Below are 27,645 nucleotides of genomic sequence, written 5' to 3'. Positions count from 1 at the left end.
TATCTTCCTTTGTTGAAAACCCAGTCAGTTTGCTGTGTTTAGTTAGTCCTGTCACCTCTCTCTCTCACTTCTTTTTGATGATTTAATTTTGTTTTGCTCCTGTGAATTTTCCCCCATTCTACCTTGGTCATATGGTATACCTTGGTATATTTGGTATATTTTCTGGCTCCCTGTGTTATGTTCACTTGACTGTTTTTTCTTCTTCTGATCTCTTGTGATTTTGGACATTTGTTATCTTTTGGACTTTTTTTTAGCCATTAGTGCGTTATTACAGCTTTGTTTTGGTAGATTTTGTACCTCTTGTGTTATTTTGTTATTATTATCATTTTCAATTTCTTTCTCTAAATACTTCTCTTATTATTATTATTATTTTGGAAATTATCAGTATTTGTTTATACTTTATTATTACTCCGGTCTTTTTGTTAATCAATTAATGACTTAAAAAAAATCCTATCCTCAAATGAATGTCAGTGCGCCCCAGGGTGGCTGTGGCTACAGTGCAGCTTGCCATCACCAATGGTTTGAATGTGTGTGTGAATGGGTGGATGACTGAATATGTAAAGCGCTTTGGGATCCTTAGGAACTAGTAAGGCGTTATACAAATACAGGCCATTTACCATTTTACCATGAATGAGGTGAAACGTCTTTAAGTAGCTTAAAGAAGTCCAGACGCTTCTCTTTCCAAGCTCCTTAGACTGTGATGACCTGGATAACTGAGTAACTTCACAGACATATCTTCAAATAGTTTTTCTTAAAATTGTGTTTAATTAATTTATTTAGTGTTCTTGTTCTATTTTATTTATTCATTTTATTATTATTTTCAGTTCCACCTGCGCCCACCAGGGACTGGGGAGTGACCTGCAGTATCACCCTCCCACTGGATTGAGCCAGATAGCACATGAGCTCAGTCCTCCGACGAGTTGGCACTATTTTTTCTTTTAGCTGTAATACCCTCTTTGGATACAGGGTGTCGCACTCTGATGAATAGACCCATGCTTCCTACTTCTTCACTTTCCCTTAGCGTTCTACCACTTCCAGTTTTATTGGTTGTGCAACATAAGGAAGAAAATTAGAAAGAAAAACAAAGAACTACTACAGTGAAAGACGTACATTTACCCCAATTTGCTGTTTTTATAAGAAGTACAATATCCCAAAAAGCTTTAAAATACGTTATACCATAGAATTTTCATGATGTTGCTTTCATTATCCTCTTCGATTAAGATACTTTAAATACAGTGAGTACTTCCTATTTTTACTGTCCTCAATTTTTATTACCAATTCACTACCTCGACTGGACTTTGATACCAATGTGGAGGTAAAATGAAAAATAAAATTGTTGTATAACAATTAAGGCCTCAACTGGACTTTGGTTAAGAGAAAATTGCTTGACACTGAGACTGGGGGAGACACACACATGGAAACAAGACAGACTGAAGAGACAGAGAAAACGAGGGACACAGAGGGGGCGAGAGACACAATGGGCAATGAAAGGGAACAGAGTAGATGAACATGAACCTAAGAACTAGAAATATAAATGATTCAACTATAGGAAGAGCAAACTCATGTCACTGAGTTTGCTCTTCACTCAAACATGAATGACACTAAATCAAAGAATATCAATTAAACCACAAAATACATAAATACTGGGTCACAGTCCCAGGACCATGACATCAGTATGCTATTACAACATGCGTACCTCCCTTATACTGCATTGTTCCATAAGATCTCAAAATTCCACACAGCACTGAATGAGAACAGTGAGAATTCAGAAATGTGATTTGATGACATTGAGAATGAACAGCCTCCAGAAGGATTTTCATGTTAAGCCAGTGGCTTCCATCTACTGGAAATACTAGCACTTTTCCACCATCACATGACAAAGTCATAACTAAAAACGACAGTAAGAAAGTCCAGGCTGGATATGGCTCCATCTCTGCAAAACAGACAAATTATTGAATCAACAAATATTTTCAATTCAAATTATACAGTCCACCATTTTCAGATGTTCAAAACTCACAGTTTAACAAGATTAACCTGAACTAGAATGATGCATAACTCTAATCACATTCAGTCCGTGTGACCACCTGCCCAAGCCAAAGAAAATTTATATATCTGAGCTGCTTGTGCAACAGAACTGAGGACCTGCTGGTTGAACGATGAGTAAATGTATAACTATACATGTCTGACTAAACCTTTTCAGTCTGTTCAGTCTTTGCTCCCTTTACCCATGTAAATAAAAAATCTTCCAAAGATTACTTTAACTTTCGGTAAATGCCAAAAACAGCAGCTGTGACAGTATAGCTAAACAAGTATGCATTGCATTTTTTATATTGGGAGTGATTTGAAAACAACCACTACCACGAGAACGTATAGAAACAGAAACTTACGAGTAGTGTAGCACCTTTGCTTGCTCGTGTCATGTTCTTAATTCTTGCTTCTCAATTAATTAGCTATCTTAACTATTTGAACACTGAGATTGTCAGACATTCAGTTCAAACTGCCTCACCACTGGAAACCCAAGTCCCTGGCAAGACCTTACTATTTACCATCATTGAGCATATAGTGTGAAAGTTAAAAAATGGAGTTGATTGATCCTAATCTCACAGATTTCATAACTAAAAAAATCCATTTCGAACATTGGAACAGTTACAGTAACATTAAAATGCTATCCACCGCAGTTTTTGAGTTTCTTGTTCAAATTTTCTAGTCCTTAGTTTAAAATTGTTTTGTTTAGGTGTGCGTCTATCCTTTGCATTTGTTAGTTACTTCTTGATTTTTTTTGTGTGCTATTTGTATTTAGTTTCACTTCCCCATGCGTCATTACGTTGGTTATTTGCACTTGTGTGCAAATAATCCCGTAAGTAGAGATATTTATACACACAGCGCTACTTAGCAGAAGTAGCGCTGTGTGTATATATAGCTTCACTTTTCTTCTTGTTCCTTGTAAGAATACTTCATACTTCATACTTCATACTCTGATAGATGCATTAGAAAGCAACTTGGGATTAGCATCTTGCCCAAAGATATTTGGCATGTAGTTCAATCACTAGAGTGTTGCAAAAACTGGCACTTTGACACCTAAAATCTCTGGAGTCTCTGGAGATGTAACAATAGAGGTAACATATGCAGATAAATGTTTTTTTACTTAAAGCACAGAGTACTATTTGATATGAATATAGGGAAAGTGCAAAGCAGGGTAAAAATAGAGCTGTCATGCAGCAACACATTGACTTCCTTTTTAACTACATGGAAATTTTTACTCCTTTTGAAATAATGAGTCACTACTAATTACGAGTCTTCAGTGTTCCTTAAATGTCATTGTTACACTTACTATTTTGACAAAGTTTAAGATATGCCAGGTCTCTCTTGGAAATGAGATTTTTAATCTCAATGAGATTTTTACCTGGATAAATAAAGGATTAATATAAAAAAATATATATTTTCTACTTTATTGTTTAGAATAAATTCAAATACACAAAATCTAGTTTCTTCATGTTCATACTCTTCATATTAGTTGTTGTAGTTTAAAAAACAAACACCCCCCCCCCCCCCCCCCCCCCCCAGAAAGGTTTACTAAGGATGCAGCTTGGCTGTGGAAAGATCACTTCAAGGATCTTCTTCTAGCATGAGCACAGACTGAGAACAAAGATCTAGTCCAACTCTCGAGCATATTTCGAGGTGTGTGGGATAAGGCTAAGGCTGGCCTTTGTAACTGATTCTGTTCATAGTATTTTATTATCAGTTCAATACAATTTAAATTTTCATAGAACCAAACGACAGCAACACTTACCTCAGACAAACCGCCACAAACCAAAGACCCTTCAGTAAGAGAGAATAATTAGAATTTCTAAGCTAACTGAGTGACAGAGGGTGATGGGTTTGGTGGTTTCTTATCTCTGCATTTTGAATATAATATAGTTTAATTTCGAACTCCAGCTGACACTGGAGTGGTTTACAGAGGAGTTGGGGTGGCTGTATTTGAGCAGGTAGAGCATCTGTTAATGGGGAGGTTGGTGGTTCATTCCCTGGCTCCTCCAGTCTACTTGTCAAATGTCCTTGGGCAAGATACTAACCCCAAGTTACTCTCTGATGCATCCATCAGAGTGTGAATGGCTGTGAATAGTGTGAACAAGGCAAGCTGGCCCTCCCTCTGGTTTCACTGATCAGTTTTGACCGGCATGTTAATACACACATGCAGATATTTTTAGAAATGTAGTGTTTATTAAAAACAACAGGCACTAAAATCTCTTTTAGAAACTTAGGCTATGGTCCTACTTACATTTCGGTATTCTGCAAACCTCAGGTGGGTTTGTTTGCATCTGGCTATAAATATTTGTGTTTGTAAGTTGTCTTTGTGCTTTGTCTGTTAATTTTATGTCATTTTTCTGTTATGCAGAAAGCTGAGACTTCCTCAAGTCTTGAGGAACTTTCATTTTCACAAAATACTTACCTAACATCTAATAGGTGCCTGAATTAACCATGAATTAAAATACGAAAATAATTTTTATGAAACATCTATTAACACACTCACTAACTCACTCACTAACACGTAATGGCGTGTTAGTGAGTGAGCATTAAGTGTCACATTAAAATAACCTTCTCCTGTTTTAATCATTGTGGTTATGTTGTCCTGATTTAGGTGTTTATTGTGTTTGGACTTAATGCAATTCAGAATAATGAACTACATGGTCAGAGTTTGTTAAAATGTCTAGTAAGGATGTATATGGGTGTTATGCTACACTGCGTGCCTTGCTTTTGCCATGTTTACCTTGTTATTTCCTCTAATTATTAATTAATGACCAGCACAAGTTGGCTATAAGTTAAAGCTCTTGCACAAGCATCAAATCCTTATGTATCAGGTCTGCATTATTTAAGCATGTAGTTTTGCTCTTATACTTACAGCATGAACAACAAGATGTGCATGCAAATGTTTTAAGAAGCGTGTGACACTCAGTTTCTATATATAAATTTACAGTACATTTTCATGTTCAGATTTAAATATCTGCTGGGCACACAGCTCTGTCGTTTCCGTTATTACCGCACCCAACTGCAAAGTATACACAGGATCTAACAAAATCATGACCTAGATCTGCTGTACGAAGCTGTGGATTAGATGCCTGTAGCTTTGTGGAAAAAAAGCTGTGCATAGAAACGTGAAAAGTGAGCACACACAAACTGTTGATCCTCCACTTCTAAACCACAAAAATCGATACACAGATGTAAGATAGTAGCAGAGTTTCTCATAAACACCTTTATGTTTGAATACTAACACGAGGTGTTCAGGAGAGCAATCAAGTATCCCTCTGTTGTTGCTTCTGTTCTCCTCTTATTTTACCTAGCTTGTCAGGTGAGATAGTATAGAATGAACTTCAAATCATAACAGGTGAGATTGTATTAAATGAGTTACTTACAGCAACGACAAATCAAATTAAATTAAAAAAAAAAACCCCAGGAAGTGGAAGTGAAAACACGTGACAAAACCTACGAAATGATCCACTGACGCCACTGATTTCTGTACATTTTTTCTTATCTAAAGTTATCAGACTCTGCCACTTTTGCAATATTTATCTGTGACTCCGTTGTTTTTACACTAAGAAGCCAAGTGTGTCTCAAAAACAGATGGACACTTTGCTCTATTCAGAGAGTGTGGCAGCTCCAGTCAGGCCTTTTGAGAAAATGAGAGATGCAGAAGAGCACATGACGACGTATCTGTCCCCAGAGACAGCAGCTAGTTGTCAAAAATGCACACGTGCTCACAATGGTTGTTTTCCCTTTTTCAGCTACACTGGCCTCATGACCTTATGACCATGTCCAAAGAGTTAGATTCTTCTGCTCAATATGTACGCACAACAAATGGATGACACTTTAACCAGGAGGTGAGGCTATAAGCTATGAAGGTTTTTAAGAAACAAACTGTTGGTAATACATGTGCTGAGTTTTGTATTATCTTTTAAATTTGTTTGCTTAACTCGGTTTTTTTTTTGTTTTTTTTTACATGTGAAGGATTTTTATTGTTCTGCTGCACTTCTTTTCAGTGTTGCCATCTTCCCAGAGCTCTGAAATGGCAAACATATGGGCTTAATGTGGGCTACTTTGTTGGGGCGATCGTGGCTCAAGAGTTGGGAGTTTGCCTTGTAATCGGAAGGTTGCCGGTTCGAGCCCCGGCTTGGACAGTCTCGGTCGTTGTGTCCTTGGGCAAGACACTTCACCCGTTGCCTACTGGTGGTGGTCAGAGGGCCCAGTGGCGCCAGTGTCCGGCAGCCTCGCCTCTGTCAGTGCTCCCCAGGGTGGCTGTGGCTACAATGTAGCTTGCCATCACCAGTGTGTGACTGGGTGGATGACTGGATATGTAAAGTGCTTTGGGGTCCTTAGGGACTAGTAAAGCGCTATATAAATACAGACCTTTTGACATAACTGAGGTGGTTATTGGAATAACCTATTAAGTTATATTTTTTTCATCCAAACACTGCCTGAAAGCTCAACTTGACCTGAGTTGCTGGTAGTATTGTATGGGCCTGATGATACCTGGCATCTAAAATCTGACCTTAAATTTTTTAAGCAATAGGGGAATAGCAACATTTACCAGATTTCCCAGAGTCAATGATGTCAGTCGAGGACAATTATGGCCATAGAAAACTGTAGATGTGGGTCTCAGCAGGATCAAACGTTTATTGTTATCTGGGATTTGACTTTTGAATTTTTAGCAAAAAACAGCCGAACCCCAGTCCACCTGCTGGTTCTGTTCTTTGAAAGTAAGGTAGAAAAATATTGGCCACTCTGAAAATAAAGGTGATGATATGAAACTTTAAATAGAAATAAAAACAAAAAGAAAACAAGAAAATAAAATTAACACGAAAAACTGCTTCTTAGTTTCTTTGTAGCTTTTAATTGTTTTCACACGATAAAGTTTATTATCACATCTATTCATGCTTGGACTTCTTTGTCTTCAACAAAAACGTAATTAGACATGAACAAGAAGCCCAAACGAAGGTAATGATCAGCAAACCAAATACCAAATATCCAGTTTCATTCAGCTCTTTAATCAATGTCTTATTCTCAAAAATCCTGCGAACAAGCTTTGTCACAGTTTGATGGTTTTCATGTACCATTTTAAAAAGGCTGTAAAACTCAACGAATGTCCATAGTGAACTTTTGCTCCGGATCTCAAGTGACGTCTTCAGGAATGAGGTCATGAAGTCTTGTCTTTCTATGTTTTGGGACTGTTCCTGGGTAATTGTGATGGAGGTGTAATAAGACGAGACCTCAGAAATGTACCAGCTGGTGGAGGAACGAATTAAAGTGATTTGCTGACCACGAGAATGAAGAGCCTCCACAAGGACTTTCATGTGAAGCCAGTGGCTTCCATCTACTGGAAATATTAGCACTTTTCCACCATCACACAAGGAAGTCAGAGCTGCTGAAAACAGTACAAAAAATGCCAAGGCTGGACATGACCCCATTTCTGCAGAAGAGACACATTATTGAATTAAATAGATTGAGTTCAATGAGTTCTTGACCTTCAGACGAACAATTCCCCTGTTGTTGAAAATGGTTATAGTTTAAGCAAACAATTACTCAACTACTTTTCAACAAAACTGGAATATTTATAACGATTTTAATAATTCAATCCAAAATTTACATGGGATACCGTGAGGTGTTTACATGCTTGTGAGTGCTCAGCCCACAGGAAATGCCCTAAGTTTTGGGTGCAGTCTGTACATGAGAGGCCAGAGTGGGAACCCTATACTAGTAGTAGTAGTAGTATAGTGTTAGTGTAATCTCAGATACAGAGGAACTACAGGTTTCGTCCTTGTTGTGGAACACTGAACCAGGTCTTTATGCTCTTAAGGATATTCAAGGGTGTCCGGAATTTTCTCCAACCAGTCTACATGTGTTTTGTGGAATCGGACAAGGGTTTTTAACCAGACCCCTCATAATGCAACACTGGTGGTGCTTCCAGAGCAACCAAATGGCCTGTTGCCGCAAGCCATTTGGTTCCTGTACAACCACTGCAGGGGTTTGGTCCACGTTGCGGGCTGGATGGATTGATGGATGGGTGAGTGGATGGATGGACGAGTGGAATGACGGAACAAAGTTAGTTATAATTTGTATGTCTATTTGGTATTTGTTAAGCAGTATGTATGTGCATGATTTTGTTTAAGCCTGTTATGTCCATTTGTTTACATTATTTTAGAATATGGAGCATGTTTTTGTATTTTAAATGGACTTTTTGTGTTTGGTGTATTAAGATTTGACATATTTATGCCTTTTCTTTTCTAAATCTGATCATTTGGCTTATTGGTATTTTCCAATGTTTACCCAGATGCAGGACTCAGGGTATGAATAAAAAACGAAAAAAGAAAACTTGGATGCTGCTAGCATAATGGACAGGTTTTTGACGGAGCTGCTACACAAAGCAGAAGATGAAGCATCGCCAGTTTCCAAACTAACTTTCTTCCAAGCGAAAGACTAGAAAATACGATGAGGTATAGCTTGCCTTTGGCTTCACCTACACAAGTACCAAGGTAGGTCTCCCCAGCAGAATTTGTTTACCCTGCGTCGGGAGCACGTGCTGGGCTCTCCAAATCACGTACCAACAGTATCCCACATTCTTGATTTTTAGTTCACAAACACTTCTTATAATGACTAACTACTCCCGAAATTTTGGAGATGTTGCCTCTTTACAGATAATATAATTACACCATGACGCCTCTGTCTTTATATAGTGGGGCGATCGTGGCTCAAGAGTTGGGAGTTCGCCTTGTAATCGGAAGGTTGCCGGTTCGAGCCCCGGCTCGGACTGTCTCGGTCGTTGTGTCCTTGGGCAAGACACTTCACCCGTTGCCTACTGGTGGTGGTCAGAGGGCCCGGTGGCGCCAGTGTCCGGCAGCCTCGCCTCTGTCAGTGCGCCCCAGGGTGGCTGTGGCTACAATGTAGCTTGCCATCACCAGTGTGTGAATGGGTGGATGACTGGATATGTAAAGCACCTTAGGGACTAGTAAAGCGCTATATAAATACAGGCCATTTACCATAAATGTAACTGCTCCTGAAGGTATTTCATGTTCGAAGTAGAATAAAGGGCCATGCTCCAACTGATGTTTAGCCAGTATTTTAATCTTCTTTTCACCAGCAAACACCGTGAAAAACTATGGTGAAATAATCAATGAAAAACACAGAATCAAATTTACCATCACTAGTGTGCGCTTTCTACTGAACATTCATGAGCATGAGCAATTGTAGTGCATCACAAACTATCAGTTCATATTAACATATTTTGATCACAGCTGCATTTTTCCACAACTGCACACTTCATTATGCTCAACTACATCTAGGATACAGCCGATACGCTATTGATCGACATATGGTTTAGTGTTAAACTGAGATAAAGTGCAGCTCAAGTGATAAGGGAGTCATAACAGGACAGTTTCTTCACATATGAGTTGGCTTTATGAATTAAAATAATTTTTTGTGGTTAAGAGTCATCTGCAAAACATTTTATTTGTTTTCGGCATATTTAGAGAATATGTTGTTCAGTATTTATTTTCACCAGAGGCAAAACAATTAAATATTTACCTGCAAAATTTGCATTTAATAGTCTAAAACCTGCCAGCAAATAAGATCAGCTCAACATTAAAGTGAAGGTTTTTTTTTTACTGAAGTACCTATACATTGTTTCCTAGAATGAGGCCAGGGCACATCCTGCCCATCTGTTAAATGAATGTTTCAGTTTACACTGCTGACCACATAGTCTCACTTCTGAGTATTAAATAGGGCACATGTTTTTTGTTTGCAGTGCATACATGTTGCCATTATATCATGTGCTGCACACAAACAATCTGATGATGTGAAGACTCCAGCCACACCTAAAGTAACAGGAAACAACTTTATCAAGTAACCAATGCGTTTTGGCTCGTGGCCTTGATCAAGGTCATTTGTTGCTGCACAAAAACAAGCAGAAAGCTCTGCATGTTTTCATGCTGTAGGCAGCAATGAAGCAATTTCCCTTTTTAAAGTGTTAAAGCCTGCATGCTTAGCTGATAAAAGTAAGAAATGGGGAAGTTAAAAGAGCCCGTTATTTGATGGAAACATTGCTCTTCTATACCTTTCTGGGTTGTAATTTCAAAAGTTCAAACACTTTCATGCTTTTCAACACTTTTTTTTATGTTTTGCCAGAGCAAATGTGCAATAGAGTACCATGTTCATGGTTGACCAAACTAGTAATTAGGGATTAAGCAAAACTGCCTGTTAGAGTTCTTCTTAAAACTGTGCTGTGCATTATTATTGCAAGTGGAACTAACTATTGGTCTGTGGGTTTTTTTTTGTTTTACACCCAAACACCCACAAAAGTACAATAAATGTATCTATATCAGCAGTCACTACATCATCAGTAATGACAGCAAGCATTCTGAGGAGGATTACTAATCACACAAATGTAAATGTAAAGAAAGGGATTAAAATTTTCATGATGCCACGCTTGCTTTGAAGTGTTAAAATCAAATGGACAGAAACCCTGCAGAGCATTATGTTCCCCCACCCTGACAGTAACAATCATTTCATTACTCCAACACAACAGGGCATAACAAGTGCAGGTTTATCTAAATTATCCATTTATTTTTAACATGTTTAACATGTTCTAAACACAGATATGTGACCACTAATTCCAACACATAATGAAAAGAATGCAGTGTTTAAAGAATGAAAAACAATGTAATGTACAATGCAGTCAGTTTTTGAAGGTGTCAGTGTCACAGTTGTGCAATGACTGCTGCTTCTCTGTGGCTTGTACCGCACGCACTCAGCAACAGCCATAAAAAACATTTGATAAGAGCACGGAAGCGGTCTGTGAGCCAGCAATTAAAAATACAGTAAATATGAAATCAATTTTAATAGTATGCCAGTGTTCTCTCCTGATCTATTCTTAAAGTAAAAGTTCTCAGTGTAAGGTGTTTAAATAACACAAATTTCAAAGACTAAATTACATTTATTTTAGAAAAATAATATCATTAGCAACTGGTTGTTGATACTGACTCCGTCAAAATGAGTGAGGCTTATTCAGAGCAATTACAATCATGCATACAAAATAAAGACAATGTGTTTTAAACCAAAAGAGAAAATGTGTTCCACTGGCTTTCAGTTATTCACAATATACAAGACAACAGAACAAAAAGAGATAAAAGTATTTATATATATTTATATAGTAACTTGTGCCCAAACTGTTGTTGCAGGAAAAGAGAACAATAATTAACTGGATGAAGCACAGTATAATAAACAAACTCAAAGTGAATCATCTGTGCTAAACTCCTGTTAAACATCTGCATTTTGTGCCACTGGTACACTGCTGAACTCTGACACAAAGATCTGACGAAAATGATGAAGCATTTGTCTGATTTGAGCAGGAATATCCATGACATGGAGGTAAACCAGGGGGTTCAAAACACTATTCAGACACACAAGACCACGACTGATCTGATGAGCACTAAGGACTCCCTTATCCCATTTTGGACGCATCCTGTGATTTGACAAAACTCTTGAATAAAGGCTGAGGTTCTTAAAAATATGGTAGGGGATGTAACAAACTGAAAAGAGCAAAATCAAAATGAACATCAACTTTAAGCTTCTTTGTTTCACCACCTTATCAATGGTATTAATGCGGCAGAGAACAAGAGTCACATGTCCATAGGAGCCAAGTAAGATAAGGAGTGGCATAACAAACCCAGTGAGTGTCCAGCCCACACTGTATTTTAGGTAATCCTCCACATACTCTGTAGATGTGGTATGGTAGCATTTTTCAGTTCTATTTGGTGAGTTTTTGGGGAAGAACATATCTGGAAAACTTTGAACACTCACCAACAGCCAAACCATGACTGAAATAGCCACAGAGTTAGTCACAGTTATTCTTCCCATCACTTTCATTGGATGGACAATAGCCAGGTACCTGTACACACTTATACAGGTGAGGAATCCAATGCTGCCGTATAAATTCAAGTTGAAGCAGAATCTTGTGATCTTGCAGAAGGCATCTCCAAATATCCATTTACTGTCCATAAAGTAGTACGCTGACAAAAATGGGAGTGATGGCAGGAACAAAAAATTGGCAATTCCAAGGTTCAGAAGAAACACGTTAATGTGTCCAAGAATTTTCCATTTCTGCAGTAGAGACTTTAGTCCCCATACATTAGCTCCAAGACCAATGATGAAGCCAGTGGTGTAAATAGCAGGCAGAGTTGTATACTCATAGACTGAATGAGTCCAGTGAGTTGTATTCATTCTGTTTCCTAAGAAGACAATACATTAAAACTCTTCAGTGGCAGAGGTGGCTTTTGAGGGGGCAGAGAAGGTATGACTGATTTGTTGAAAGAAAACTTCCTGTTTGACACATTTCAGTCATCTCAAAATCCTATTTGACATCTCAGAATAACGCCTCATGCACAGATTCACACATGCGTATAATCTCTATGTAGGCTGTTTCCTTGTTTGTGCATAAAAAAGGAAGTGCCAAAAAAAAAAAAAGATATACCCTTTTGGTTAAAATTCAAGAAAAGGGGATTTCTAAAAATAGGTGCTCTGCTAAAAATGTTGTTTGAAATTCTTTATGGTGTAAACCCACAGTCTATATCCACATGTTATTTTGTAAAAGGTTAGCAGTCAGTATTAATGTATATAACTAACAGGAAGAGAGACAAGTGAGCGAATTTAGCAGACAAAGGGCGGGTGCAGGTTAGCTGTACTGAATGCGTGGGTGGGCAGTTTTATGGCTGAAAAGAAAGGCAGATACATCCCCCTCATGTATCTGAACAAGGTGATAGGTGTTCCATAGATACAACTTAGTAAGAGTGGTAGGCACTTGAAGAGACTCAAAAACAGAATTGATTAGGCAGTGGGTATTTGTTCTTTATGGTAATCAATACAAGGTTGCATGCAGCGACTTTTTCCCCACAAAGAAGAGACCTGCAGCGGCCCAATCAATGTGATGATTATGTTTCTGTAACCACAGATAACCAAGAATAAGTGGGGTGTCAGGAGAGGGAAGAGTGAAGAAGGAAATTAATTCATTATGGTTTACGGAGGTGATTAATTTTTACTGGTGCAGTCTGATGAGTAATGGAAGAGGTTCTAACGGCGTGAGTGTTATGTGAAGGCTGTGTGCAGGTGTGATCCACACAGAAATGTGGTCACAATTGTGAGTTAAGTGTCGTGATATATGGAGATTATTTTGCATGTTTTATTTTGCTGGTTTATTGGTGTAATTTAAAGCCACAATGTCATGTAAGTTCCCTGTTGCCAGGAGAGTGTATAACACTTTGGACAGTAGGGGGCAGCAGCGTGCTTTGGGAACTGAGTCGGGTGCATAGCTGCCGTAAGTTTTCCATTCTGGCAAGACTGACCAGGCGAACGGCAGCGTGTCTCCTGTGCTCACTTTCTCTCCTGTTTTACAGGTCAGTAACGTGGTCAAAAACATAAAGAAATACACAGCTGGACACTGTGATACTTAAACTTTCATGACATAAGACGGGTCTGTGATATGTGATGTATTATACTGTCGCTATGTGAGCTACTTTAGCTCTGTAAGATGTTATAGCTAGGCTATATGCCTGGGTAACGCTAGCAAGCTGTTGCAACTGCGTATAATACTCCATATAATAATAAGAAGCACCAACCCAGTTAGGTTTACAGTTCCTGATAAACTTGTAGCTTTGTGTTCATGACAAATGTTTTGTATAACGCGTGTGTAAAGTGTTCTGAGCCCGCCTGAAGTCATGTGTAAACTTGCTGTTTCAGTGTTAGAATCTAACTGGTCTGAAAAGGACATATGAAGCGAGAGCGCTAATAAGAGTACGGCCAACAAAAATGCTGGCAAGGAAAGTAGTGCAGTAATGTTGAAAGTAGAGTTTCCTTTCTATGATGAGACACTACCATGATGATGTGAATTATTTTGTTTATCTCATTTATGGGAAAAGAGGTGTAGTTGTCATTTGTTTCATTCATTTAAACCCTTTGTTGTTTTATGCCAGTAGTGTGGACTAATATTGAAATGTACTGGTGGAAAACAAGCCATGTGAGGGAATGAGCAGTTATTGTGAAATTGAGTTAACGAAAGAGTGGAGCAGATATGCTTGTGTTGTATGAATAAATTCTGGCAAGACTGACCAGGCGAACGGCAGCGTGTCTCCTGTGCTCACTTTCTCTCCTGTTTTACAGGATCGTAATCTGGCTACGCGCCCATCATAGTGGGGCCTGTAACACAGGCAGGAAAAGGACCCAAAGTGCAGACTCACGACAGGCAAAAGTGCACTCCAAAACTCAGCTTTTATTGCTGGATGACAAAACGTAACAAAAACCCAAAAATGCAAAATAAACTTACACACGCAGGCAGACAGAACACACAGCATGAATGAGGGTGGATAAGGGTAGATCACGACATGGACACAGAGAAACACAGGGCTTAAATCCACAGAGGGAGCAATCAGGGAATGGGAAACAGGAGGGAAACGCCGCTGGTATCAACTCAGGCCTAACGAGACAAAGGAAGCACATCCAGACACATTAACATGAGACATGGACTTTCAAAGTAAAACAGGAAACATAACACAGACTGAACTTACAGACACAGACTCACAGGCAGGCACTGCAACAGAGGGAACAGAGACGTAAACCATAAGACAGAACTCTAACAAAGAAACCAAAGACTAGAAATGATAAATAATATAATAAACTCAAAACTCAACGACCCAGGTATCCTAACAGTGAGTGGCAATTTTAACTCTCTCAGATGGGAGCATAGGCGGTGCAGTGCAGAACTCGGGACGCAACACAGGTCTTTGAAGCCTGGACCATTGTTCAGCTTCCCTCTCTCACGGACGATTATCAATTCTGCGGGAGAGGGAAACCAATTCCTCAATAGGGCTGCCACGATTAGGTGGATCACAATTACGTTGACTATCAAAATCGCCGACAACAAATTTAATAGTCAACGCGTCGTTTGATGCTTTGTAAGATCCTGAAAGACACAGGAATAAGTAGTAGAGTGTAATAACGGACTGAAACAGAAGATGGCAGCAATGCATCTACAAGGATGCCAGCTGCCATTAAACGCCAAAAAAGAAGAAGAAGAAGAAGCAGCTTTTGGTGTATCATAGCTGTGTCCAAATTCAGGGGCCACATCCTTCCCTGCTTCACTGGGTGAATGGGTTAAATGCAGAGGAACTATTTCCCTATGGGGACTAACACGGGGACTAACATGGGGACTAACACACACACTTTACACTTTACACTTCGGGGGCGCATTTGTAGACCGATTATGTGACCGCGACGTGGCAAAGGCTGTCCAAATTCGAAGACTCCTCTAAATGCGGCTGACAAATGTGTCATCCTTTTCCCCAGATTTGAAGAATGGGCCGGGTGTATTCCTCACGGCTCAACCTATCCCAGAATTCATAGCACGGCCCAGCCAATTCCAGTTTCCAACAATGGCGGCAGCTACTTAGTTTTAATGCAACATGCCACATTCACTTTCTTCTATGCTTTTTCAGTGCTTTCTTAAGCTAACATTCACACTCCAATGGATACATTAGAGATCATCTTGGGGTTAGTATCTTGCCCAGGATACTTTGGATGCAGACTGGGCTGAACCACTAACCTTTCGATCAGTAGATGACCTGTTCTACCTCCTGAGCTACAGCCACCAGCAAGTAAGTGTAAAGAAGTGTTGCACAAGCAAGCATCCATTTGATTACTTCTGCAACATGCCTTTTGTGTTTACGTTATAATGTGACCATTAGGAACTATTATTAGAAGGTACAGTATACATTTTCATTTCTATGCATATATGATTCCAAGGTTTATGTATCCATAAAGTGGTGGTTTCTAGGGTATATAAAAGTAGATTTAGAGGCAAAGCCTTCAGTTTTCAGGCCCCTCATCTGTAGAACGGCTCCCAGTTTAGATTTGGGAGACAGACACCATCTCTGCCTTTAAAATTAGGCTTAAAATTTTCCTTGTTGCCAAAGCATAGTTTGGGCTGGATTAGATGACCCTGAATCCTCCCTTAGTTATGCTGCATGATTCTACTTGAGGTTTCTTCTTTTCGACAAATGCATGCATGTAGTGCATCGTCTGATTGCTAGAGTTTTGTCTGTATTGATGTAGAGTGTTTACCTTACAATATAAAGCACTTTGGGGGTGACCGTTTCTATGACTTGGCACTATGAAAATAAAACTGATTAAACTGCTTGTTCACAAGAAGTGTTTTATTCTATGACTTGAAAAGTACTAAGAAAATATAAAATATATCACGGTGGATATGTTTTGCTTTCAAATTAATTAACCAGCAGCACTTTATAATTTGATCTACTGTACAGCTAAGGCTGTAATTCTTCCAAAATTAAATTGCAAATGCAATTAAAGTGAAATTTCTGTGAAATCAGGGCATAAAATTGCAATTAAATGTCATTTTATGAAATTAGTCAAATGCTAGTCATATGCCATAATAAAAAGTGCTGCTACACATTATGTTTTAAAATCTTCATACAGCAAACCAACAGTGAATGTCCTATGGTCTGGTTTAGCAGTTTAATTAGCAGTTAGTATTACACGCAGGTCTCTATGAGAGAATAATTCAGCATAAAAAGTGTAGACGAATAGTAATATATATAAGGTTCAAGTGTGTTTACAGGGTGACACCAGAGCAAGGACAGTACAGGTATGAGCCTCCCTGTGGTGGTAATTTAAAATATGAACACATAGTGTTTTTGAAGCATCTGTGAACTCCTTAATATTGTTTTTATTTTTTATAAATATAGAATTATACAATCATATTTTAACATCTTTTAAACAAAAGAGAACTGAAATAATCAGAATTATATTTTTGTATTGTTCTTAAAGCACTTCTTTAACCACTTTTTTAATCACATGACTATATGCTGCCACACAAAGTCCAGCTGAAGCAGGATCTGGTTATCTAACTGAAGGCATCTAATATCACTCCCATTCAAATACAGACACAATGGAGACTGCTTTATAAGATTCAGAGTCTTCATTATTCACAACCACAATTTGTTGTGAACAGATGCCGGTACAGGAGAGGAGAACAGCAGAGGGGAGTTAATCCAACAGTTCCAGATGTTTCTCTTCTGGTGACCAAAAATGTGTTGAGAAACTTTTACTCACTTGAATGAGTTTGTTTTGGGGAGGGGTCGTTGTTGAGAGCGTAGGAGGAGGAATCAGACTACAGGTGAGGGATTCAAAGTTCAGATCAGTTCCAAGGATTCAGGTAAATTGTACAGGTTAGTAATATGTTCTTGAGCCAGATGGGGTAAAGCTGGAGATAAGGAGACACAGACACAGGTTAGCACAGAGGAACAGAGGACCAACAACAAGAGTCAACAGCCACCCAGATTCACTCATCCAATAAGTGATGGACTTAGTGATGATGGATGGATCCAAGATGAACAACTGAGGAATCCAGAACCACTCCTCTGATCATGTCCTTCCCACTCCTCAAGGTATTGAAGGTCTGAGGGTGTATGCTATATGACCATAATCGCAACAGGTGGTGGGGGGTCGGCTGGAAGGCTTAAATGACTAAACAAGACAAGTTTAACCTGGCATCATTACTGTCTGTATTTCATAAGCATGTAATGTGGAGCCAGTTTCTTGGACAGAGATTTTAGAGGTATGTCTTTGGAGGATAACCAAACTTTCTTAACTTTCAATGTATTAGGTGGCGCCTAAAGGATGGACATCCCATCCGCCAACGTCCATACCGGGTTCCACAACACTTAGTGGATAAACTGCGACAGGAGGTGGAGAAGATGCTGGAGCTTGGGGTGATAGAGCCGTCCTGCTCAGAGTGGTGTAGCCCAGTGGTCATCATCTTCAAGAAAGATGGCTCCCTACCCATCTGCATTGATTTCCGGAAGCTTAATTCCATTTCAGAGTTTGATGCCTACCCCATGCCTCGAATCGAGGACTTGCTGGAGAAGATCGGAGCGGCCAGGTACATCACCACCTTGGATCTGTGCAAAGGTTACTGGCAAGTGCCACTGGAGGAGTCTTCTCGACCGTACACCGCCTTCAGGACACCTGCCGGCCTGTTCCAGTTCACGGTGATGCCATTTGGCCTACATGGGGCACCGGCCACCTTTCAACGGCTGATGGACAAATTACTACAGGGGTGTGACCCCTATAGTGCCGCCTACCTGGATGATGTAGTGATCTTCTTCTTCTTCTTCCTGCTCCTTTTCACACATGGTTGTTGTGTTTTGTTGACAGAAGATGTGGTTGTTTTGTTTGATTTGTAGTACCAAGTGTGAAATAAATAAAAATGAAATGAAATGAAATGAAATCTTCAGCAACACCTGGGAGGAGCATCTGCAGCACCTGTCCGAAGTCCTGGGAAGAATCCATAAGGCAGGGTTGACCCTCAACCCCTCTAAATGTGAGTGGGCACGGCAGGAGACCCGCTACCTTGGTTACCAAGTGGGCAGAGGTGAGGTGCGCCCGCAGTTGGATAAAGTGGAACCTATCCAGAACTGCCCTCGGCCTCGCACCAAAAAGGAAGTCCGGTCTTTCCTGGGGCTGGTTGGCTGGTACCGAAGATTTGTGCCCCAGTTTGCAACTATTGCGGCCCCTCTTACTGCGTTGACCAGCAAGGACCAACGGAATCCTGTCACATGGACAGCGGAATGTGAACAAGCCTTCAAAGGGCTGAAAACCTGCCTGTGTACGACCCCAGTTCTCAGGAGCCCAGACTTCAGGAAGAGATTTCTGGTCCAGGTGGATGCCTCCAAAAGCGGCCTGGGAGCAGTGCTGGCCCAAGGGGACCCTGGAGATGAGCATCCGGTCCTATACCTAAGCCGCAAGCTGCTGCCACGGGAGACCAACTACTTAACGGTGGAGAAGGAGGCCTTGGCTATTAAGTGGGCACTGGAGAAACTCAGGTATTATTTACTTGGAAGAGAGTTTGAGCTGGAAACTGATCATCGAGCGCTCACCTGGATCCATTCCATGAAGGACCATAACAGCCGACTGACACGCTGGTACCTTTCACTGCAGCCTTTCAGATTCATCATCCGTCACAGACCAGGCAAACTCAATGTAGTGGCAGATTATCTCTCCAGGTTGCCGCACAACGCCAAGGGGATGATGTGACGGAGTTACGCCGTCCCGGGCTGCAGACAGCTGATCTGGGCGCATACATGCACCACCACCATTAGTTTCTACAATTAACGTGGCTGCGCGTCTTTTCGTCGACCGGGCAGATAAACAAAAAGGGGTGAGAGGTATATTTTGAGCAGCGCAGAGGGTGGCCAACATATTTTCCCACTTACCTTTAATAAAGCTGGTCGCGGAGACTCGCTGTGATCGCCGATTATACGGGGGTTATGCAAGCCGATGGTATGGTGTTCCGGGGTTTAAATAGTGGGTTCGCGCGCGCTTGAAAGGTCACGCGAACTGCATCATTTTTTGGTTTGTTTTTTGTTATTGTGAAACACTGTAGGCTGCCTGGAATTGGCCATAAATGTCTGTATATACATATATGTATTGTAGGAATACAGCGGGAAATAAGCTGAGGGGGAAAGATTGTTTGGTAAAAGAAATAATAAAGAGATGACTATTATGCCTAGTGGGAGGGGCTATGGGGTATAAGAGAAGGCGGTCAGGGCCTACCTGGCGTCTTTTTTCAGTGAGATGTTACAGAGAGGGTAACATGCAGACTGTGTTTTGTATATAGATGTTTGTTTTGTGTTGACTTAAGTTAGTTTCCTATTTTCTTTGTAAATAATCTTTTGTGCACCTGGGAGGCCGGCAGAATAAATTATCCACACTGAATGCTTTCTGACTATGCCTGCATTTGTTCGGGAGAAGTTTAGGAGAGGGCCCCGCGACAGAGACTTTTAGCTTGGCGTGTTTCTTTTTTGTTATTATTTTTTTACGAGTTCAAAATGTGTTCATTACATAAATAAAATTCAATTTTCTCTGTAGCACTTCATGGATTTCATAAGCAACACACTATAGTAGTTTATACAAAGCGTAAAGGTAAAAAAAACAGAATATATACAGTGTTATCTTCATTTTAGATGTCAAAAAGTATTTGCGGCTCTCTGTCTTTTCTTTTCCATGAAAACTGGGTCCAAATGGCTCTTTGAGTGTTAAAGGTTCCCAGCCCCTGGGCTAGGTCTTTGATTGACAAGACAGAAAGAGCCCATGATATTTGATGCTAGTTTTAAATTGGAGCTTGATTCTAACTAAGGTGAGTGTTCCAAATTTTTTTCCTAATTTCTGACAAATGTAGAGTTGAAAACTTACTTGATTATTTTTATCAACAGACTGTATGCCTGACTGGCTGGAGGTGTTCAGAAGAAACAGCTGAAGATAACGGTGCAAAATGGGCAGGCAGGTAGCAGGTGCTTGTGTTATGTAACCAGCTTGCATGAGCATGAGGTTTGAATGGCAGCAGATTTGAACTCAGGATTGGCAAAGAGGATGTTTCAGTCAACCTTTCCCTGAGGGATGTACTGGAAACTGAGAGAGTAAGATTAAACAGAGCATGAAGCTGTCATGGTCCTGGGTCAAGCGACCCAGTGTTTGAGTTTATGTATCTTTTGTACTTCTGTTGTGCCTTAGCTTAGTGCACCTAGTTAATTTCTAGATTGCTGTTTAGTCTTGTTCCTTAGTTGTTTATGTCATCTTCCCCTGTACTAAGTCTCCCTGGTTCATGTGTCACGTCTGCGTGGTTATGTTTAGTTCATGTCTAATCTCCATGTTTCCTGTTTTACTTTGAAAGTCTGTATTCAATGTCAGTGTGTTCAGTTTCACCTGTCCTGTCGTTATGGTTCATGTGTGTCAGCTGTGTTCCCATGTGTGACCACTTCCCCTGATCATCCCTCATGTGTATTTAGTCTCTGTGTTTCATGTAGTCTGTGTCGCGTCGTCTGTGTTCCGTATCTCCAGCCATAGCTTTTCCTTAGTTTATGTCCAGTTTAGGTTTCTGTTTGAACTATTACTCTTATACTGCCCTCACTCTGGTTTGTTCTGTTCATCAGCCATAATAAAAGGCCCGCTTTTGTTTAATCCACTCCTGTATCTTCGCTTGTGTTCGCACCTGGGTCCACCACACACATTTCCGCACGGTCTGCCTCCGCAGATCATGACAGAAGCAACTAGTTGTGAACAAGTCCACATTAAGGAAGTCAGAGAAACCAGTGTCACAGCTGAAGCCTGTGAAAAACAGAAGATGTATGTAGTATTATTTATTGTATTGTCTTATTACTTGTCATTTCTGTTTGTTGAAAAAACAAAAAACAAAACAAAAAAAAAGACCCAACTATTTATTATATTATTTATTATTTTTGTTTCTTTTCACTCCGGACCGTGTGTACATAATTTCGTTCCACCTCATGTTAACATGTGATGCAAATGACAAATAAAGCTCCTTGAATCCTTGAATACGTGTTTGAACGATTACTTCTTCACCTGTGACACTGCAGTGACTGGTGAGAGATAACAATCTAATTACAGAGACCTGCATAAAGCAGTTAAAGTGGTAACTGGAGCGCCAGGTGCAGCGCTAGGAGTCAGTATACCATGGTCCACACCCTGTGTTTGATTTTGTTTCACTTTTTTTTCTTGAGGCTGGTTAGTTTCATGTTGACTGGTTAAGTTTAAGCACAAAAATCTCCCTGATTACTCTTAGTTAGACAACCAAAGGCAAATATACCAACAAACAGTTTTTTAGTGTTTTACTACTGGAAAAGGGTTCATGTTTAGTCCACTTTTATTTGTATGAATTTTTACTTTCAATATTTCTGCATTGAATAAAGGTTTATTATCAACTGCTTACAAAACTGACAGTAACACAGTTTTGTAAATGAGGGTCACAATTAGTACAAAAAAAAAGATATTTTCTATGTCTGGTTGGATAGCCATCACCAATTTGTCAGTCTGTGTCTCGAATTCCCACAGGATCATAGCTCGGTTGTTTAATGTACGCAGTTGTCGTAGTCATAGCCTGTGCTGGAAAACTGGGGTGCAACATCATGATAACAGCTTTGATTGGCAGCTGTAGTTATGTAAAAGCTATGCCCCATGCACAGATGGACACTTCTTCCTTGTTTGAGCACAAATGCTGTTAATCATTCTGTGATTCTTGAAATGCACTACACCATACACACTCTGGTGTGTAATTTAAGAAATAAGTGATTTCTAAAAGTAAATACTCTACTATAAACATGAGGTTGACAGTAGTGAATCACCCACTGCATGAGTATGTGAGTGGGCTGAGCAGCTCCTTTAGTCAGAGACTGAAACACCCTCGCTGCAGGAAGGAGCGCTTTCGCAGATCATTCATCCCAACAGCAGTTAGACTCTATAACTCCTCAATCACAATGTCATAAGTCACTGGACACTGTGAACATCCACGGTCACCACTTCATGCATATAATGGACCTTCCATGTGTACGGACATGTGCAGGTATATATGTCTGTATACGTATACATATGTATATTTAGTGTGTACATGTGTGTGTGTGTACATGTCTATAAATAGGAATAGTAGTGGTACAATAGCTATATCAAGCTATATAGTTTATGTCTTCCATATTTCCAACCATATCCATAATCACATACTGTGTATGCTACCATTGTATATAGTGTATTATCTTACTTTTTTCACTGATTGTACTTATTTGTATTTTTGTATTTCCTTCTGATATCTGTACCTGAGCTGAGGTGACACAAAAATTTCCCCGTTGTGGGATCAGTAAAGTCTTGTCTTGTCTTGTCTTATCTTATGATTGAAACAAAAGGTTAAAGTCTCCCTCTGGTTGGGGTTTAAATCTGAAAGCAAAAGTTCTCTGAAAGCATGATGGAAGTTTCTAAAAATGACTTCATTAATCTCATGCAAACGTACACTTATCTGGAAAAGCCATGACATTCTAAAGAACATTAATATGATTAACTTCCGAGATTAGAGTTGTCAAGGAATGAAATACTTAGAACATATATTAGAATGAACAGACTTTATTCCATTTGACAGTTGTACAGTATGGGATTAACAAGAAATTAATTAAAATAAATTAAATTAAGGTTTTTAATTTTAAACTGACCAATAAAAAAAGGAAAACAAAACAGAGGTTGCCACTACAAAATACATGGAATATACATCTGAACTCTGTGTCAGCAATAAACATATTTGTCTAAACACTTGTGCCAAAACTGTTATCCAGAAAAAGTGAGTGATAATTAAGAGAATGAAGCACATTGTAGTACATAAAGCAGTCTTTAACTTACTTACTTTTGCATGCAAAGTCATTATTTACTGTTAAGATATTGCTCTGTTTGCAGTTTGTGCCACAGGCACACTGACATAGTTTGACACAAACAAACGAGTAAATGTCTGACGAAACTGCTGAAGCAGCTGTTGGAGCTGAGCAGGAATATCCAGGACATGGAGGTAAACCAGGGGGTTCAAAACACTATTCAGACACACAAGACCACGACTGATCTGATGAGCACAGAACACTCCCTTATCCCATGATGGATACTTCTTGTTGGTTGAAAAAAGTACTCTTGAATAAAGGCTAAGGTTCTTAAAAATATGGTAGGGGATGTAACAGACCGAGAAGAGCAAAATCAAAATGAACATCAACTTTAAGCTTCTTTGTTTCACCACCTTATTAATGGTATTTTTGCGGCAGAGAACAAGAGTCACATGTCCATAGCAGCCAAGAAAAATAAAGAAAGGCATAACAAACCCAGTGAGAGTCCAGCCAACACTGTATTTCAGGTAATCCTCCACATACTCATTAGAGGTGGTATGGTAGCATTTTTCAGTTCTATTTGGTGAGTTTTTGGGAAAGAGCACGTCTGGAAGACTTTGAGCACTCACCAACACCCAAACCATGACTGAGATAGCCACAGAGGTACGGACAGTGATCCTTCTCTTTGCTTTCAGTGGATGGACAATAGCCAGGTACCTGTTCACACTTATACAAGTGAGGAATCCAATGCTGCCGTATAAATTCAAGTTGAAGCAGAATCTTGTGATCTTGCAGAAAGCATCTCCAAATATCCATTTATTCTTCATAAAGTAGTAGGCTGTTAAAAATGGAAATGTTGGCAGTAATAAAAAATTGGCAATTCCAAGGTTCAGAAGAAAAACATTAATGTGTCCAAGACTTTTCCATTTCTGAAGCAGAGACTTCAGTCCGCATACATTAGCTCCCAGACCAATGATGAACACAAAGGTATAAATAGCAGGCAGCGTTATCTGTTCATAGACTGAACGAAACCATTCAGTCGTATTCATTCTGTCTCCTAACATGTTGTCCACAAAAAGCTAAAACATAAGACCAGATGTACATGTTCTTCCTGCTTGTGACCCTGCAAGTTTGAGATACGTGTGCAAAATCTCATGCATCCATTTCCTTGCTTGTTCACAAGAACAGCTTGTTATTGTCTTTTGAAAATAATAAAATTGTGTGTGTTAGAGTTGATTTTTTTTAGATTGTCATTTGTGCTAAGATATATATAACCATTGCTTGTATGTGTTTTGATAAAATGTTTCTTCCATATTAGGTTCCCTACATAAGATGTAGGAAGCTGTCTTGTTGCTACAAGTTTCAATCGTATCTTTAGAAACCACAAGTTCCTGTTTTTAAAAATAGTCGGACTGCTAACTTCTGTTTTTGTATAGAGCGATTTGAGAAGAGATCGCGCCATGTATGGTGTGACAGGAGATGGCACACACACACACACACTTGCTCATATATGCTTGCCTTAACTGTTATGTGGTTAACTGAACTGTGTGTAGCTGCTTTTTATTAATAAAAGGAGCCATAAGGGAAGTCAGGTTTGAAGCTAACTGAGTTCACATGAAGGATGAATAATTCTAAGACCCTGGCCGGACTTCCCTTGCAAGTGAAACAACAAAGAGCGCTGTGTTGTCTTGCTTTGTTTGCAGTTTGTTGGTCTCTGTTTCAGCGGGGTTTGTTTGAATAAACCCAATAGTGCGGTGTTTTGTCTGTGTTTTTCTGTGTCTCCTTTTTCGCATAGGTAGGTGTGTGCAGCAATTCACCAAACCTGGCACACCTGTCATTCATTAGACACTTAGCGTTCTTAAGGAGCTGCCCGACAGGGCTTTAGTGTCGCAGTATTGTCCTTTCTGGAGTGCCTCTAAACCGGCCCGGTTGCCTACTGGAGCTTGTGGATTTATTTTGCTTGTGACTGAATGGAGTTTTGTTTCCTCCCCAGGATTTTTGCCTCTCTGTTTCTCTGTTTAGCCTCGTCTGGTTCGTTTCCTTCCAGAGGTTTTTGCAGACAGTATCAAGTAAGCTCTACACCTCTCTCTATAAATTCTGGTTTATGTTTGTTCTCGGTTTTGGGCAAGACCCTCCTAATTCTCATGTTCCTCTCCCCTTAGATCGAGTGCGTTACTAGTGTGTGTTTCGTCCCCTGGACGTCCTGGCTCCACGTTACCATTTACATTCTGTTGCAAATACATTGTTTCTGAAATTCGCCCTCCACTGTTTTTTTGTTTTTTTTTGTCTGTCCCATTTGGTTCTTTAGCCGTCAGAATTGTTGTCTGAAGGCCAAAAAGGATACCCAATGGATTTACTTTACCAAGTGAATCATCATGGCCTTGCCGTATTGGTCCATTTGATCGACCTTTGTTATTATTATTTATGTTATTTTATTTTCAGTTCTTACAGACGGGACAGACATGACTAGGGGATAGGAAAGGGAGAAAGAAAGATGAAGGAAAAGAAAAACAGAGGGGAAGAGGGACAGTGAGAAAGGGCACTTAAAAAGAGAAAGCGAGAGAGAAAAAAACTCCTGGATCACCCGTTGAGAGAAAAAGAAGAGAAAACAAGAAAAAAAAGAGAGCAACACAACACCATCGCATTAATCTAGCTAAGTGTAAACAGCAGTAAATACTAAATATTGAATGTTGTGGTGCAGCACGCAGGACCGACAGCGCACAATGTGCTTTGAGGTAGCAGCCAAGAAAGGTGTAGTTTATGTCTATGGACAGTGAACACCCGTGTGCACACCTGTGTGGATCAGCGTGCTTGTATTCAAAAGGTTTCCCCATGTAATGGTCTGCTAGAGGGTGTAGGGAGCCATAGCCCCGTCCCCCAGGGCATGAAGCAGGAATGGAGGAGATCCAGATGCCAGACATCCAGAGGCCCCAGAGTGCGAGAGCCCAAGGAGGACCACTGGAGGGGCAACCGTGCCACCCTCCTGGGAAGAGCTGAGGAGAGCCCCAGACGAGAGGTCACCCAGCAGCCACAGAGCAGAAGACAGAGGGGGCTGCACTGGTGTGCCCGCCGGCTCTGCCGGTAGCCAGCTGTGCCAGAGTGAACCAAGCCGCAGGCCCAGAGCCCGGAGACCCGAGGGCTCCCTACGCCCTGGAAGAGGCCTGACCGACCAACAGGCGCCAGGCCCTGCCAAGTAGCCACCGGGAGTGAGCTGGTACATACCTGAGCGCCCAGCCCCGGACACCAAGAACCACCAACGCACCGACCCCTGAGGGCATCAGCCACCGGCTGTGTGGTGAGGGGAGATAGGCCTCCATACTTTGGAGGGCCTGGAAGTTCCCAGAGAGGTGCAGTCTAAGACCCGACCTGACATTAGACACAGACAAACAGGCACACACATGCATTCCCACCCTCATGCACACATATACAAATACTCAGCCAACATAATAATAATGGATTGGATTTATGAGTTTTAATAAAGCTCAAGGCACCCAAAGCGCTTTACAATGCCACTATTCATTCACTCTCGCATTCACACACTGGTGGAGGCAGCTACGGTTGTAGCCACAGCTGCCCTGGGGCAGACTGACAGAAGCGAGACTGCCATATTGCGCCATCAGCCCCTCTGGCCAACACCAGTAGGGTAAAGTGTCTTGCCCAAGGACACAACGACCAGGATAGAGAGGCCGGGGATCGAACCGGCGACCTTCCGGTTACAGATGCGCTTCCCAATCCCCTGAGCCACGGTTGCCACATAGACACCAATGGACATTGTACACACAATCACACTCCCCAAACATACTCTATACCCCGGGTCCAGGTACCCTCGCCCCCAGAGGGGGAAACGGCACCTAGACCCAGGAGATGTTACCCTTTCCCCTGGGGTGGAGGAAAGCAGACCGCCCCGGCTCCGCAGCAGTAGGGAGGCCCCGCATCCCAGATCCCAATCGGACGGCCAACACCTCCTCCCAGAGGTGGGGTTGAAGAGACAAACCGTCCTCTGGACACCGTTAACGTGCCCACCCTCATGGCCCTATATGTATGTGTTATGTGGATGTCTAAGTTGTGGAATAAAATTGAGGCACAGGTGGCCAGAAGGGGACGAGGGGGGGATGCCTCCCCTGCACCCTGGTGACACATCTGCACCCCAAGGCCCTACTTGTGTGGGTAGGTGTGGTGGAGCGGGAAGAGGGAGGCAGTCGGGGATGGGGAGGAAAAGAAGGTAGGGGCAAGAAGCCCCTCCCTGGCGCCAGCTGATCCCAGTAGGCACCCCTGTCCTCTGACACCCACCAAGCCAAGGGGGCCCAGGCCCATCCAGACCGGGGCCTACGGCAGCAGCACCGCTAAGCCCCACAGGACCCGGGGAAGCCCACCCGACCCCACCGCA

The 27,645-nt window shown here is 40.9% G+C and overlaps 2 protein-coding genes across 2 annotated transcripts; both read right to left on the bottom strand.

Moving 5' to 3' along the window:
- Positions 1–8,727: 8,727 nt before the first annotated feature.
- Positions 8,728–12,705, bottom strand: LOC113013780 (P2Y purinoceptor 1-like). The gene has a single exon (XM_026154927.2). It carries the CDS (start codon positions 12,265–12,267, stop codon positions 11,305–11,307), a length of 963 nt encoding a protein of 320 aa, XP_026010712.2. The 5' UTR covers positions 12,268–12,705; the 3' UTR covers positions 8,728–11,304.
- A 10,296-nt stretch (positions 12,706–23,001) lies between these two features.
- LOC113013521 (P2Y purinoceptor 1-like) lies at positions 23,002–24,376 on the bottom strand. Its single transcript, XM_026154512.2, has one exon. It carries the CDS (start codon positions 24,320–24,322, stop codon positions 23,321–23,323), a length of 1,002 nt encoding a protein of 333 aa, XP_026010297.2. The 5' UTR covers positions 24,323–24,376; the 3' UTR covers positions 23,002–23,320.
- Positions 24,377–27,645: the final 3,269 nt, after the last annotated feature.

Source organism: Astatotilapia calliptera, chromosome 20, assembly GCF_964374335.1.
Source record: "Astatotilapia calliptera chromosome 20, fAstCal68.1, whole genome shotgun sequence".
Classification (NCBI taxonomy): Eukaryota; Metazoa; Chordata; class Actinopteri; order Cichliformes; family Cichlidae; genus Astatotilapia; species Astatotilapia calliptera.
The sequence above is the reverse complement of the archived record's forward strand: the minus strand, read 5'-3'. Positions and strand labels throughout refer to the sequence as shown.

Bases quoted from the DNA above. Each gene is read 5' to 3' on its own strand.
- LOC113013780 (XM_026154927.2), bottom strand. From the start codon at position 12,267: ATGAATACAACTCACTGGACTCATTCAGTCTATGAGTATACAACTCTG.
- LOC113013521 (XM_026154512.2), bottom strand. From the start codon at position 24,322: ATGTTAGGAGACAGAATGAATACGACTGAATGGTTTCGTTCAGTCTAT.